This window comes from Mustelus asterias, chromosome 4 (genome assembly GCF_964213995.1).
Source record: "Mustelus asterias chromosome 4, sMusAst1.hap1.1, whole genome shotgun sequence".
NCBI classification, from domain to species: domain Eukaryota; kingdom Metazoa; phylum Chordata; class Chondrichthyes; order Carcharhiniformes; family Triakidae; genus Mustelus; species Mustelus asterias.
In genome coordinates, this window is record NC_135804.1 from 134,344,380 (window position 1) to 134,360,841 (window position 16,462).

At 40.8% G+C, this 16,462-nt stretch overlaps 1 protein-coding gene across 4 annotated transcripts in view; it reads left to right on the forward strand.

Moving 5' to 3' along the window:
- fmr1 (fragile X messenger ribonucleoprotein 1) overlaps positions 1–16,462 on the forward strand; it is a 78,807-nt gene that overhangs the window by 37,633 nt on the left and 24,712 nt on the right. For all 4 annotated transcript variants that reach the window (XM_078211772.1, XM_078211774.1, XM_078211773.1 and 1 more), the window contains exons 4-7: positions 5,353–5,424; positions 6,372–6,520; positions 6,674–6,767; positions 6,872–6,988. In XM_078211772.1, the coding sequence (XP_078067898.1) occupies positions 5,353–5,424; positions 6,372–6,520; positions 6,674–6,767; positions 6,872–6,988 (432 nt within the window). The remainder of the gene's footprint in view (positions 1–5,352; positions 5,425–6,371; positions 6,521–6,673; positions 6,768–6,871; positions 6,989–16,462) is intronic.

Genomic DNA, 16,462 nt, shown 5'->3' on the forward strand with positions numbered 1-16,462 from the left:
CACCCTGCTCTTATTTAAATGCAGAACAGAGAAGAGACCTGACAATGCTGCTCACGGTGTTTAAAAATACCTGTGGGGACAACCCAGGATGCACAACCCTGGGCCTGCTGGATGTAGATGTAGGAGAGACCCCTCCCATAAAGCAAAATTCCTATTGTTTATGCCTGGAGAAACTGAGCCAGGGTGTGGGAAGAAATTCAGTACATGCTGGAGCATAACGTGATTGAGCCCAGCCAAAGCAGCTGGAGTTCTCCAGTTGTGTTTTGCTCAAGCCTCAGCGGCTCAACCTGGCTCTGCATTGATTACAGAAAATTTAATGCAGTGACCAGAGCTGACTACCATCCAGTTCCCCACCTGGAAGACCATATCAGTAGAGGAGGAAGTACCACTAATATACCAAAAAAAAGAGCTGTTATCGGGATACTGGCAGATTTTCTTAATCACCTGAGCTAAGGAGCTCTTTACTTCCGTCATGTCAGTGCTATGTTATGCCATTCGGACTAAGAAATGGTCCCGCCACCTTCCAAAAGCTGATGAACCAGGCTTACCCAACTGTGCAGTGTACCTGGATGACCTGCTAGTACAGCGTGACATCTGATGGGATCACTCAGACTAGTTAGAAGCCCTCTTCCAAAAGTTACAGTCAGCAGATTTGGTAGTTAACCTCTCGGAACGCGTTCACTAAAGCTCAGGTAACCTACATAGAGCATGTTGTGGGTCAAGGTCGGGTGTTACCCAGAGCAGGCATTGATGGATTTCCCCAACCCCACGACATGGGAAATAGTGCAATTTCTGGGGATATGTGAGTTCTAACACAAGTTCATCCCAAACTTTAGCATTACAGCCCTACTGACAGACTTGTTACTGAAAAAGGCAAAGGTAGTGTGGCCAGGGAGGTGCCAAACAGCTTTCAAGAGGCTGAAAGAGACCTTAATCAAGAAACTGGTGCTGAAAGCTCCAAAATTTAACAAACCATTTAAAGCGACCATCATGACTAGTAAACTCAGAGTAGGTGATGTTCTCTCTAACGTGATAGATTAGGCAGCGAGAGACCAGTTAGGTAATCCTCCTAAAGTTTAAACAGCCACCAAAAGAGATACTCCACTGTGGAGAAGGAAACTGGGACAATTGCTGACTCTCAAACACATTTGAAGCATTTGTGCAAAAAGGTACAGGGAAACCTTAGATGATACAGATCACAAGCTGTTAACATTTGTGGAGAAATTCAAAACCTAGAATTCCAGGCTCCTTTGATGGAGCTTGCTTTTACAACTTTACTGCCTAAAGATTATCCACATTTCTGGGGAAAAGTTATGTGATAGCTGATGTTTTATCTCGAATTGAACTTTGCAAAAAACCAACTTGTTATGAAAATTTAATCAGAGCATAGCTGTAACAGTGTATGGTTGAGTTGTGAGTGTTTGAGGATGAATGGGTGGGTATGATTTTATTTTTATTACAACCTTATAATGAAATTTCCCTGTCATCACATTTCAATTCACGTGGTGCAGAGATGTCATGAAGGTTAGCTTTATGCCAAATAATGAATCTTAACCCACCAGCTGGAAACCTGAACTGAATTTTTATAAAGACAGACTTTTTAAAAGCAGGGAGACTAAAGTGACTTGAACTCACAGCCCAAGATGGCTATCCCCAGTTTGCATCACCATACGTTCCACATTTCAGTTCATTGGAGCAGAGCCACTCTGTATGCAAAGCTCTCAAAGACAACGACTTCAGGGAAGTGTGAAGGACTCTCATTGACGAGGTGTTCGAACATTCACCTGAGGTATTGGAGATAGGCCTTAAAGACTAATCTCTTCAATGATGGGAGTTTTAGCTTCCAGACGTGACCTAATCAAGTCACCTTTGGAACGCATGGATAATATATCTTATAATGCATTGGAAGAAGAATCTAGTCTCTTTACTACAATTTTGGTTCAATTTTTTGCAATTTGAGTTTATTTCTGCAGTTAGAGAAATATCAGATTGTATGATGAACGGAGCACCTGAACATTTCATCCAAGATGTCTAATGGTGACCATGAAACCATTGTTGATTGTCATAAAAACCCATCTGGGTCATTAATGTTCTTTAGAGAAGGTAATCTGTCATCCTTTCCTGGTCTGGCCTACATGTGACTCCAGACCTACAGCAATGTAGTTGACTCAAATGCCCTCTGTTAGTTAAGGATGGGCAATAAATGCTGGCCCACATCCTGTAAAAATGAATTTTTAAAAAACTACTTAAATATTGAATATTTTATAACTCATAATCTGCACAAGCCTTCATCCTAAATCTATCAGGAGTAGATTTACTGTAGCAACTAGAGCTTCAGATCTGAACAGGGGAACAAGGCTTAATTCTTACAACTGGAACAGCATTTACATCCTGGTACAAGTGCAAAAGAAGTTAGAGTTTATATATCTGTCTACCTATCTCACATCAGGTATCTTAGTTTTGTCATGCCTGCAAGTTTCTTGGTTGCTGGTTTTCCTTTATTTAAAGCTGTTACTACTTTGTTTTACAAGCACCTGCTAAACTTTCCAGCATTAAGGAAATTCTGGAACAGTTAACCTAGATTGAACTTGTGATATACCAAAGAGCGTAATATTCCAATCTAGTTACTCATGTAATGAACAGTGCATCTTCTAGAGAAGAATATACAAAATAGAATTCCCACTAGGTTTCCCAATTATCTATGGAGTCTGGGAGAAACTTACATAGATTTTCATTGTACTGGAGATGGATACTTTTTAATTTTAATTTTTTAAATATTAATATTTCAGGTTGCATATAATGTGAGTCAGCTATCTAATCAAGCACCCTCTTGTGTTAAGGAAATGCTTTAACCAGAGCAATATGCGACTGTACTTTGAACCCTGTATTTTCCACACAATGTGGAGATGCCGGCGTTGGACTGGGGTAAACACAGCAAGAAGTCTAACCTGGTGTTGTTAGACTTGTTACTGTGTTTTCCACACAAGCTATGCCTGTATCTTTGAGACAACCAATTAATTTTTAAAATATGGGCAAAGCCATTGGTTTTTGCACAAAATCCCTGATGGTTTAATTGGTGAGCACAAGTCAAGTAAGCCTGTTTAGAATAGTTGTCCCTTAGCAATTTTTCTCTTTGTGTATGAATGGTGCTGCATCTATTAATCTGTAAAGATCGTTGAATGCCACCATCGTGACTAATTTAAATTTTTTTCCCCCTCCCCCCACAATTGAGTGACATGCTTAGGCCATTCGAGATACTGAGTTCAACGCATATGGGAAACTGGGGACCAGGCCAGGTCGTGAGAGAAGATTTTCTAATTTGTCGAACATTAGTGAGGATGCTGGGGTGTTTTTCAAAACAATGTGGTGGCTCTTGTGGCCATTTTAATGGTGCTAATCCACAAATCACCGCAGATTCAATTAACAGGAAGAGGCCAGTCCTTGCCAGCTCTTTACAAGAGCTATCCAATTAGTTCGGTGACCCTGCTCTTTCCCCAGGCCCCTGCAACATTTTTAAAATGAACACTTTTCAACCAGTTGCACAACATGGTGGAATTTGAATTCGCAGCATCTGAGTTGTTTGTTCAATATCTCATTGACATTTCATCATAACCATTTGCCAGGCGACCCATGTATTTAGGTCACTTATTTTCAGTGAGAAATTGACATAATCCCAGAATATTCTTCAAATGTATATTTTAATATTTCAGGAACCTCCTATGGCATAAAAGTGGAATTGTATTTAGTCCCGTAAACCAACAACCATGACTATGGGCATTTTTGCAGTGTGTTAGTGACCTCTCAGCTCATCGGGATGGAAGAACAGGGTTCTAATCCATTACACCAAACTCCAGTGGTTTTTTTTCCAAAGATTAATTGGTTATTTAAAAATAAATCCAACGGTCAAGTTTTGGATTTAGTGTCTGTTAGTAAGGGCAGGAAATGTCCGCAAGTTGTACAGCAGGGCTTTCTAAACTGGGGGTCGGGACTCCCAGTGGGGTCACAAGATGAAATTTAGGGACACAAGTTTTGAGGCTGTTTGGAACTACTTTCTGATAGCTGCAAGGTCCCTTTGAATGCACGAAAAGGTAATTTTTTTGTTAGGCATAGCCAAATGGACTGCTTTCGGAGGACCGATTGCTGCACAAAAAACTGGTGAAGGAACTGTGGAGAAATCCTGCCGTTTCGCCAACATCCCACCCGCTCAACAATTGAAGCCTCATCGCTACTCTTTCCCCACAACACCCCCCTCATCCCCATCAACAACTGCTAAAGCCTCCCTTCCCCACCACACTACTCAACAACACTTGTACCTGTGGAATTGTCAGTGTGGGGTCATACCAGAAGATTGAGAAAAGATTTGGGAAGCTCTGTTATGCAGCATGCTGATTTGGTTGAGTGAGCAAGGTGTTTGAACCAATTACAAACTATTGCCTGCACCCAGTTTTTGTGGGCTTAAGTTGCTTTTCAGCAACTGTCTTTCCTTTTGCTGAGATTTCCATCTGTTGCAGCAGATAGTACCAGTAGTGCTGCCTCAAACCAGAACTTTACAAGCACAGCTTTACCATTTCCTTCTCCTCCTCTTCCCTGGCCATTGTCTACATTTTCAAAACCTAATTGCCAGGTCTTATTACAAGCTGACTTCTCATATCTCTTGAATGCCAAATCGACTGATTTTCCAGACCTCCATATCCTACAAACACATCCTGACCCCCTCTCTCCACGTATGCCAAGTATTAAATCTAGAACCATCCCTACTCACCAGCCTTGACCACTGTTTCACCTGCATGTTCCTGCACAGCCTATCCTGCCTGGTACCCATTCCTAATGTTACCTACCATCTTGTTCGTTACCTTGTACATTACAAAAGCTAAGATTAAAAATTTGGCATAGCAATAAAATAATCTGTGCCAGAGCCAGTAAAGTTGAGAGACTCGCACAGAAAAGAAAGAAAAGAATTACTTAAATTGTGAGAAGACTTGGCGACAATTAAATAAATACCATAAAGGATTGGCAAGCATGTAGGGAGGTGAAAAGTAAGTCTGATAAGTATTGGAAGAATAAACGCTAATGTTATGATTTGTTTATTTTTGTCAGAGGAATTTCATTGGAAAAAAGCTAGTTTTGTCAAATAAACCATGTGATTTAACAATGAATTAATCATCCTTCGTAGTATTACCACAATACTTGTATACACTGCCAAAGGTCTAGAATATCGACACTTCTCCAACTCGGTGCCATTTGCATTAAGCATGTTTCTGACTTTTTGTTGAAAATAACTAAGAATAATCAACATGCTGTACTTCTTTTAAGATTTACTATCTAAGTTAGGAATTGTAATTCTTTTCTTAGGTGTATTCCCGAGCAAATGAGAAAGAACCTTGTGGCTGGTGGCTGGCAAAAGTTAGAATGATGAAGGGTGAAGTAAGAAACTTGTTACGCTTATATTCAAGCTTCAATTTAATATTAATTTCATTGATATTTTAATGCTGATTATGTTCTGGTTTGATTTTAAAATTTAGTAAGATTTAAAATTGTATGTAATATTTGAAGGCAGTTTATTTTTTTATTCTGATGCTGCCACACTAAGCTTGCAAAAATGCATGTTTTAACTTACATTAATTGCTGTTCCTCAATATTTTGAAACTTTGTTTTCATTCTACATGTTATTTTCTTTGGACTCATGGATTTAAATCTCATTGATGCCACAAACCTACAAGCTTGGTGAATTGGAGTGAGAATATACAAATGGTACTGGTAGCACCTTTGCCCTTTTTTCATCAAACTTCTCTTTATTTTGGCCATATTTTCACAGCTAATCCCAAGCAATGCAGATGTAGGTAGTGCAAATGGCTGTGTGGACAAGCAGGCTAGTTACTTGGTATCTAGTAGCAGTAACCATTTCATGAGCATTGAGTCAATTGCATACTGTCAGCTCTGTATTCTAACTGTAAATTTGTTGAGTTGTGACTTGGATCTGATGTTTGCACATTTCTGGTTTGGCGTTTGCATTGGTTGGTTTACAAAATATTTGTCCAAAATGTGTCTAGAAATGGGTTTCCTAGAAGTAAATGGGGATAACTATTGGTTATGTTGGGGAGTAAAGTATGTTCCCTCTAATGAATTTGTATCGGGTCACTTAGAACTTGATGTGGTGCCAGTTTAATGTCATGCATTGTCCCATTGATGTATTCCAAGCATAACCTAGGTATTATGGTCTGTATTGAGCAGTAAGACATTTCCCACTCCTACATGCAGCACTTTAGCTGAATCTTCTGTTGTGATTCTGATTAATTCTGTTTATGGTACATTAGGTCAAAGTAAACAAAAAATTGAGGAAATGCATTTTTAAAAAGAAAAAAATTATTCAGTTTTATGTTATAGAATACGCTGTCTGTGATGCCACTTTCAATGAAATAGTCACAGTAGAACGACTACGACCTATTAACCCTAATAAGCCTGCAACAAAAAGCACATTCCACAAAGTAAAACTTGATGTTCCAGATGACCTGAGGCGTGCGTAAGTAAAATTTTAAACTGTTACGAAATACTTTTCAGAATTTGATGACTGCAACATTAAATCTAGACTCTGTTGTGCTTGATAAGCCTGAATGTATTTTGTAGTCTTAACTCACGTTCAGCGTTTCCAATTGTGTATTTCAATTATTTCTAGATGTGCCAACGAATCTGCACATAAGGATTTTAAAAAGGCTATTGGCGCTTATTGTGTGTACTTTGATTCAGAAAGTAATCAACTAGTTGTTTTGGTATGTGTGGGATTTTCTTTCTTGGTGCTTTTATCATGGTTTCATTTTTGAGCTATAGTGTATCAAATTGACCCTAATGCCACACTTCTTTTGCAAAATTCCAGTCCACCAATGAAATGACAGCAAAGCGAGCAAGCATGTTAAGTGACATGCATTTCAGAAGCATCCGGACAAAGTTGACTCTGATGCTGAGGAATGAGGAAGCTAGCAAGCAATTGGAGGTACGTTCGAATGGTGCATCTTTTTAATATGTCCCTTTCTCCCTTAATATGTCTAACTTGGAGGTGTTATGAACAATGCATATATATATATAATCTATATTTCTAAATATGTATTTGTGTGTTAAATAGTTAAAATGGTTTTAGTTTCATTTAGGTTGTGAGTCTTGATGCCTGGGAGTCTGGATAAACTCCTGTCTAGGAGGTCAGGTCTTTTGGGTTTGTTTGTGTAATATACACTTTTAATGAGGTTACAATCGCTGAAGCTAAAATGGTCGGTTAAAAGGGATTCAAAGTTAAAACTTCACTGTTGTCTAGTGACACAGACACTGAGAAAAGACAGAAAAAAAGAGAGTTCAGTGTGCGTTAGAGAGAAGACAAGAATTTTAAGTTATCTGATAAGAAAGACTATGTGGCGTTTGGAGACAGTAGTTGATGGAGTAGTCAGTTGTAGGACTCAGTAAAGTGTTCAGTTTAGCAGAGATGCTATTGGAAGACTGAGTTTAGGGAACTTATTTATTTGCTCTGCAGTTGAAGAAACTGTGAAGTGAAGATGCTTTTTCCCAGGGTGGAAATGGCTGCTACGAGAGGACACAGGTTTAAGGTGCTGGGGGGTAGGTACAGGGGAAATGTTAGGGGGAAGTTTTTCACACAGAGGGTGGTGGGCGAGTGGAATCGGCTGCCGTCAGTGGTGGTGGAGGCAAACTCAATAGGGACTTTTAAGAGACTCCTGGATGAGTACATGGGACATAATAGGATGGAGGGTTATAGGTAGGCCTAGAAGGTAGGGATATGTTCGGCACAACTTGTGGGGCCGAAGGGCCTGTTTGTGCTGTAGTTTTTCTATGTTTCTAAACGGTTTTTAGAGTGCGTTTTTTGGGAAGAAATGCTCATGTGGGAGGGAGGAGCATCGAGTGAATCATCTGTAAGTAAACATTTGCAACTATACCAGTCCCAAGCAAGAAGTCTTTGTGTCAAGCCAGTGGTAACTCTTCACTGGTTTATTTGTCTGTAAAGATATTGCTGGGCTGAAGGAATAGTGTGAATTTGAAGCATCTTCTTGTATTTGTGTTCAGATTTCTCCAAACTTTTTGTCCGGTGTAATATGGTTTATTTTTCTTGTTTTGATCATTTATTCTTTGTATTAAAAGTTCATCAGACTCCTGTGAATTTGTTCAGTTACTTTCCTCCGCTTTTTCTTAAAAAAAATGTTAGGCCAGGTTTCACTCTGGGAACTGACTTGTCCAGTATTAACATCAGCAGGGATTGTAACCGAGGGGAAAGTCTCAAGTGAAAGCTTATTATGAAAGTTTGGCAGACAGGAAACCAAGAGGTGCACAGTGAAAAATCGCCGCCTTCCTTATTGTAATTATGTTGTGGATACATTCCACTCCCTCAAAGCCTGACAAATTGTCATTGGAGAATTTACAAACTGACTTTCAGCAAATAGCATCTTGTTGATGGCAGTGAACAGGCCCCTATTGCTGGGCTGCACATAGAACATTTTAAATATTCAAAGTATGTGGATGATAAATGCACCAGGAGCTGAGATAAGATGACTAGCTAGATGAGATTTTAATTGCATTATAACTCATTTCACTGACAGCCCATTGAAATCAACAATTGTGTCCTAAGACTATTTTCTGTTAGTAATGAAAGTACATAGGCACATTTCAACTCGCATAGTGCTTGTAAAGGCAGGAATTTAAAACTGAGAACGCTACTTTCCTTTCATGTGTTGGAGTTCAAGATGCTTATGTGGCCTTGAAATATTGTTGCCTTTTTTGAAAAGGTATGTTTAAATTTTTAATTTATTTATTAGTGTCACAAGTAGGCTTACAGAAAATCCCCTAGTCGCCACACACTCTGGGTACATTGAGGGAGAATTTAGCATGGCCAATGCACCTAACCAGCACGTCTTTCGGATTGTGAAGGAAACCAGAGCATCCAGAGAAAAACTATGCAGACACGGGAGAACGTGCAGACTCTGCACAGTTACCCAAGCTGGGAATTGAACCCGGGTTACTGGCACTGTGAGGCAGCAGTGCTAACCACTGTGCCACCGTGCTGCCCTTTTACAGTATGTTGCAGTTTTGCCAGTCTCGCTCTTTCCCCAACATTTTCTTATGAAGTTACTGACACATTGTTTGGGTGTAGTCTCAATGGTCCTGGTAGCCCTGCGGCACCTCACTGAAGTGGCATTACTTTTCGTATGTGCAGTTTAACAATGATGATCAGTTTTGTCTGATCACGGGAGCATCACCATAGAAGCATAGAAAATTACAGCTCAGAAACAGGCCTTTTGGCCCTTCTTGTCTGTGCCGAACCATTTTATGCCTAGTCCCACTGACCTGCACTTGGACCATATCCCTCCACACCCCTCTCATCCATGAACCCGTCCAAGTTTTTCTTAAATGTTAAAAGCATTTACCACTTTATCTGGCAGCTCATTCCACACTCCCACCACTCTCTGCGTGAAGAAGCCCCCCCTAATATTCCCTTTAAACTTTTCTCCTTTCACCCTTAACCCATGCCCTCTGGTTTTTTTCTCCCCTAGCCTCAGCGGAAAAAGCCTGCTTGCATTCACTCTATCTATACCCATCAAAATCTTATACACCTCTATCAAATCTCCCCTCAATCTTCTACGCTCCAGGGAATCAAGTCCCAACCTATTCAATCTCTCTCTGTAACTCAGCTTCTCAAGTCCCGGCAACATCCTTGTGAACCTTCTCTGCGCTCTTTCAATCTTATTTACATCCTTCCTGTAACTCGGTGACCAAAACTGTACACAATACTCCAAATTCGGCCTCACCAATGCCTTATATAACCTTACCATAACACTCCAACTTTTATACTCGATACTCCGATTTATAAAGGCCAATGTACCAAAGGCACTCTTTACGACACTATCCACCTGTGACGTCACTTTTAGGGAATTCTGTACCTGTATTCCCAGATCCCTCTGTTCAACTGCACTCTTCAGAGTCCTACCATTTACCCTGTATGTTCTACTTTGATTTGTCCTTCCAAAGTGCAATATCTCACACTTGTCTGCGTTAAATTCCATTTGCCATTTTTCAGCCCATTTTTCTAGTTGGTCCAAATCCCTCTGCAAGCTTTGAAAACCTTCCTCACTGTCCACTACACCTCCAATCTTTGTATCACCAGCAAACTTGCTGATCGAATTGACCATGTTATCATCCAGATCATTGGTATAAAAATCACGTCTGACCCTGACTGTGTACCTGTCCAGTTTCCGTCAGGAATCTTTGAAAAATCTTCGCAAGTGGGATTCTACCACCATCTCAGCTGAGATCAGCACAGTGCAGACCAAGAATTGTACTCCAGTGTGTCAACTGCACAGAAAAGAACTGCCTAAGAACCCTGGCTTCAGACCTTTTATAGGGTTTGAGTATCAGTATACCACTAATGCTAAGTGTTATAGAACAGACATGCATTATTGGCTGATGTTTGTTACATTCTTTACTGAAGAAAATTTACCATGTAATTGGCTTCTTGAACTCCATGAAATTAAATCCATGCTGTCTATTAAAAGATTTATGTGTAGTGCACAACTTGCTTAGTGTGTCACACCTACTTTGTGTCTCACGCCTACTTTCTGTCTTGGTTTATTGACGCCACCCTAATATTATAAAATAATATATCCTCCGACTCAACTTGAGAAAAGCCATTGGAATCTGCTGGGATTTTACATTTATTTATTTTTTATTAGTGTCACATGTAGGCTTACATTAATACTGCAATGAAGTTACTGTGAAAATCCTCCAGTCACCACACTCCGGCATCTGTTTGGGTACACTGAGGGAGAATTTACCATAGCCAATGTACAAAGAACAAAGAAAATTACAGCACAAGAACAGGCCCTTTGGCCCTCCAAGTCTGCACTGACCATGCAGCCCGACTGATCGGAAACCCCCTACCCTTCCGGGGAAATGTACCTAACCTGCACATCTTTGGACTATGGGAGGAAACGGGAGCTCCCAGAGGAAACCCACACAGACACAAGGAGAACGTGCAAACTCCACGCAGTCAGTCACCCGAGGCTGGAATCAAACCTGGGTCCCTGGCGTTGTGAGGCTGCAGTGCTAACCACTGTGCCAACATGCCGCTCTATGTTTTAGGTCTAAAATGTTTCACTGGAAAGTTGCCTTCTCCTTTAGTAATTGATCAGGACAGGAGTGATTGCGGTGAGATATTTGTTGAAAATGAGGTAGTTACTACGGAATTGTTGTATGCAGATGATTATAAAATTGTTAGTTAAGGGAATCAAAAGTTATCGGGAGTAGATAGGACTGTGGAATTAAGAATCAAACAGATCAACCATGATCTTATTGAATGGTGGAGCAGACTCAAGAGGCTAAATGGCCTACTCCTGTTCCTATTTCGTACGTTGTGCTGAGTTGAATCATTCATTGGTTAAATTTAATATACGACTACACTTTGTACAAATGTGTTGAGGAATTTTGACAGCCTACTTTGATTTCTAATCTGAGCAAAAACAGACTTGGTAGAAGCTTTGGCTAATTAACTTCTGCTTTTTAATCCTTGGTTTATTAAAACAATTCTTGCTGTGGCTGAATGAGATAATATTTTAATTTTACTTTTGAACTGTTGTGCTGACAAACTTGAGGGAAACCTTGCACACTAGTAATCTTGGGGTTTAAATACTGCACGAGAAATTTTTTTGACCAAATGGTTCAGCTGGGATGAACGTATCATCTAATGGGGAACAAAGGTTTCAGCGCCACTTTCTAACATTGGGATTGAGCTGTTAAGTAATTAACTGAGGTTTCTAAACTCCGTTAGTAAGATGGTCTGCAAACCTGTTGCAGACAGGCAGGCCCAGCCGAAGCCACTGCTGGATAGTTGGATATGTCTGCCGAATCAAACAATGTTGACACTGACATTTGTCCTCTCATCCTTGCAGATGAAAAATGTACAAGAAGGAATTTTCTCCACCCAGGCCAGTAATCAGATACTAACCTGGCAGAGAGCTTATAAATAAACATATCCATCAAAAGAGCATAGAGCACATAGGAAATACTACACAATACATTATAATCATAGGATACAATGAATCTTCTACCTTAAACTACAGCTGAACTCTTTGTCACATAAGCAACCATGGCCAGTAAATAAACTCATTAATACATGAACCTGATAATTCATCTATTATTAAAGGAACAAGCAAGTGTGCTGATGCAAACAAATGTATTTCCATCTTTGCATGCTGGAATTAAGGCTTATTCGGGCAGACCCATGTGTTTCTCGCCACAGGCGTATTTGCATGTAGTTGATGCCCTTTTATGTAATTCTTCCAGTAGCAATCCTACCTGTGCAACATGTTCATCCAACTGGAACTGCAGATTACTTTGTGAATAGTGGAAGGGTCAGCAATAATCCTTCCAGTATTAAAAAGAGAAATATTTTGCTCACTGTTTGTGTGGGGGGCTTTTGTCCTGTGGAGCATCAAAAGAAATGTGACTAGGCCACTTGACATCATTAGTTTTACTGCTTTTCCTCTGAAGTGTCCTGCTTTAGTTGGGAATCTCCTCCTGGATGGACTGATCTTACACTAGGACAGACAAGCTATGACTATCTACACCCTAGCTATGACCCTAACACTACATTCTGCACTCTCTCGTTTCCTTCTCTATGAACGGTATATTTTGTCTGTATAGAGCGCAAGAAACAATACTTTTCACTATGTTAATACATGTGACAATAATAAATCAAATCAATTGTGTCCCTGCAAGGTGAAAAAAAACACTTCCTTCTTTTACCACTATTATTTTGCCCTAATATGTTTTCATGGATAGTAGACTGCAGCAGTCAGAGCAATGTAGAATAATAATGGATTTTAACAAGACCTAGAATCAGTAAAACTTCAGTTAGCTATTGGGCCAGAGCACTATGATTGTCAAGTAACCATAGAGCTTTCTTGTGATCATATCTGCCCTACCCAGTGCTTCTCTCCCACCTTAGCATACCTAGTGCTGGTGTTCCACTGCACTCAGTTTAAAGATAGATAGGCTGATGATTGTGTCCTCCTAGAACCTCTAGAACAGGCCCTTCACTGGCATCTTCCAACCATGCTTAACGTGTGGAGTTACTACCTCGTTAATTCTGCAAGTATTTCTGTGTTGGTGACTTATTAGGTTGCAAAGATTCAGATGGCTCTGTCTCTGGTGCCTGAGACAATACTGGTGGTTACTTGTGAGATGTGGGCGCTGCTGGCAAGATCAGCATTTTATTGCCTGTCCTTAATTTACCTTGCGAAGGTGGTGGTGGTGGTGAACACTCTTAAGTCCTGTGTGTGGAGGCAAAGGTAGAAAGTTCCTGGAATTTAATCCAGAAGAAGTGAAGGACAACAAATATATATTTGATACCAAATATTAACCATATTAAAGAAGCTTTTTTCCAATTTGCAGCAATCAACTTGACAACTCAAAAAATGCACATCTGATGTTCAGCCTCCATGTTCCACAGCATTTCAGTTAAAATGAGTTTTGATAGCAGTCATTTATTTAAAAACAAGGTCCCATCAAGTATTCATGGCTCTTTTTCTGCGTCATTATCACTTCCATCGATGCTGCTGTCCATTGATAAATTTCCTTCATTCCATTTTCAAGTTTTCAGGTTGTGTGACTTGCAGGGGTATTTGCAGCTATGTTCCTGTTTGTTAGCTTTGTTCTTTTAGGCAGTAGAAATTAAAAATTTAGAAGATACTGTCAAAGAAACGTTGGCAAGTTGCTGTAATCTATCTTGTAAATGGTACAGAATGCAGTCAGAATGTGCTAATGCTGGAGGAACTGAATGTTTAATCTGGTTGATGTGGTGCCAGTCAAGCGGGCTGCTTTGTGCTGGATCATGTTGAGCTCCTTGAGGGTTGGAGTTGCTCTCATCCAGGCAAAGAACAAAGAAAATTACAGCACAGGAACAGGCCCTTTGGCCCTCCGAGCCTGCACTGACCATGCTGCCCGACTGAACTAAAACCCTGTACCTTTCCAGGGACCATATCCCTCCATTCCCATCTGATTTATTTATTTGCCAAGATGCCCCTTAAAAGTCACTATCGTATCTGCTTCCACTACCTCCCCCGGCATCCACCATCCTCTGTGTACAAAAACTTGCCTCATACATCTCCTTTAAATCTTGCCCCTCGCGCCTTAAACTTACGCCCCTAGTAATTGACTCTTCCACGCTAGGAAAAAGCTTCTGACTATCCACTCTGTCCATGCCCCTCATAATCTTGTAGACTTCAATCAGGTCGCCCCCTCAACCTCCGTCGTTCCAGTGAGAATATACCGAGTTTCTCCAACCTCTCCTCATAGCTAATGCCCTCCATATCAGGCAACATCCTGGTAAATCTTTTCTGTACCAAAGCCTCCACATCCTTCTGGTAGTGTGGCAACCAGAATTGAACACTATATTCCAAGTCCAGCTTAACTAAGGTTCTATAAAGCTGCAACATGACTTGCCAATTTTTAAACTCAGTGCCCCGGCCAATGAAGGCAAATATGCCGTATGCCTTCTTGACTACCTTCCCCATCTGCATTGCCACTTTCAGTGACCTGTGTAGCTGTACACCCAGATCCCTCTGCCTATCAATACTCTTGAGGGTTTTGCCATTTAGTGTATATTTCCCACCTGTATTAGACCTTCCAAAATGCATTACCTCACATTTGTCTGGATTAAATTCCATCTGCCATCTCTCCGTCCAAGTCTCCAACTGGTCTATATTCTGCTGTATCCACTGATAGTCCTCATCGCTACCCGCAAATCCACCAACCTTTGTGTCATCCGCAAACTTACTAATCAAACCAGTTACATTTTCCTCCAAATCATATATATATATAATATATATGCATATACAGCAAACCAGCACTGATCCCTGAGGAACTCCACTTGTCACAACCCTCCAAGTTGAGAGTATTTCATCACAATCGTGACTTGTGTGTTGTAGATGATGGTGCAAGTCAGGAGATGAGGTACTCATCACATAATTCCCAGCTGTTGACCTCTTGTAGGCTGGAATCTTGCCAGCATTCAAGCCGGCGGGATATTCCCTTTAGCTTGAATGTTTTCCAGGTCTTGATGCATGTGGGACTATTTCATTACCTGAGGAGTTACATATGGAATTGAAGACTATGGCACTTTCAGCAAATATCCCTGCTTCTGACCTTTATGGAGGAAGGGTCATAGATGAAGCAGCTGAAGCTGGCTGGGCCAAGGACATTATGCAAGGAGCTCCTGCAGTAATATTCAGGTTCTGAGATAATTGGCCTCCAACAACCACAACCATCTTCCTTTGTGATCGGTATAATTCCAACCAGTGGAGAGTTTTCTTATATCCCATTGAGTTCCGTTTTACTGGGGCTGCTTGATGCCACAGTCCATCAGATGCTGCCTCGATGTCAAGGGCAGTCATTTTCACCTCATTTCGTGAGTTGAACTCTTTTGTCCATGTTTGGACTAAGCCTGGAATGAGATCTGGAATTGACTGACCCTGCTGGAACTCGAACTGAACTTTGAGCAGGTTATTGGTGAGTAAGTGATAACTTTTATAACTTTGCTGAAGTGTCAGAGCCGGTTGATGGGATAATAATTGACCAATTTGTTTAAAAAGGGCTGCAGGGAAAAGCCTGGGAACTACAGGCATCTGTGGTAAATTGTTGGAAGGTACTTTGACAGACAGGATCTACAGGCATTTAGAGATGGGTATAGATAGAGTGAATGCAAGCAGGCTTTTTCCGCTGAGGCTAGGGGAGAAAAAAACCAGAGGGCATGGGTTAAGGGTGAAAGGAGAAAAGTTTAAAGGGAATATTAGGGGGGGCTTCTTCACGCAGAGAGTGGTGGGAGTGCGGAATGAGCTGCCGGATAAAGTGGTAAATGCGGGGTCACTTTTAACATTTAAGAAAAACTTGGACAGGTTCATGGATGAGAGGGGTGTGGAGGGATATGGTCCAAGTGCAGGTCAGTGGGACTAGGCATAAAATGGTTCGGCACAGACAAGAAGGGCCAAAAGGCCTGTTTCTGAGCTGTAATTTTCTATGGTTCTATGGACTGATTAGAGACAGTCAGCATGGCTCTGTGAGTGGAAAATCATGTCTCACAAATTTAATTGAGTTTTTTGAAGGGGTAACCAAGAAGGTAGATGAGAGCAGTGCAGTTGATGTTGTCTACATGGACTTTAGCAAGGCTTTTGACAAGGTACCACATGGTAGGTTGTTGCATGAAGTTAAATCTCACGGGATCCAGGGTGAGGTGTCTAAATGGATACAAAATTGGCTTCTTGACAGAAGCCAGAGGGTGGTTGTAGAGAGTTGTTTTTCAAACTGGAGGCCTGTGACCAGCGGTGTGCCTCCGGGATCAGTGCTGGGCCCACTGTTATTTGTCATTTATATTAATGATTTGGATGAGAATATAGGGGGTATGGTTAGTAAGTTTGCAGAT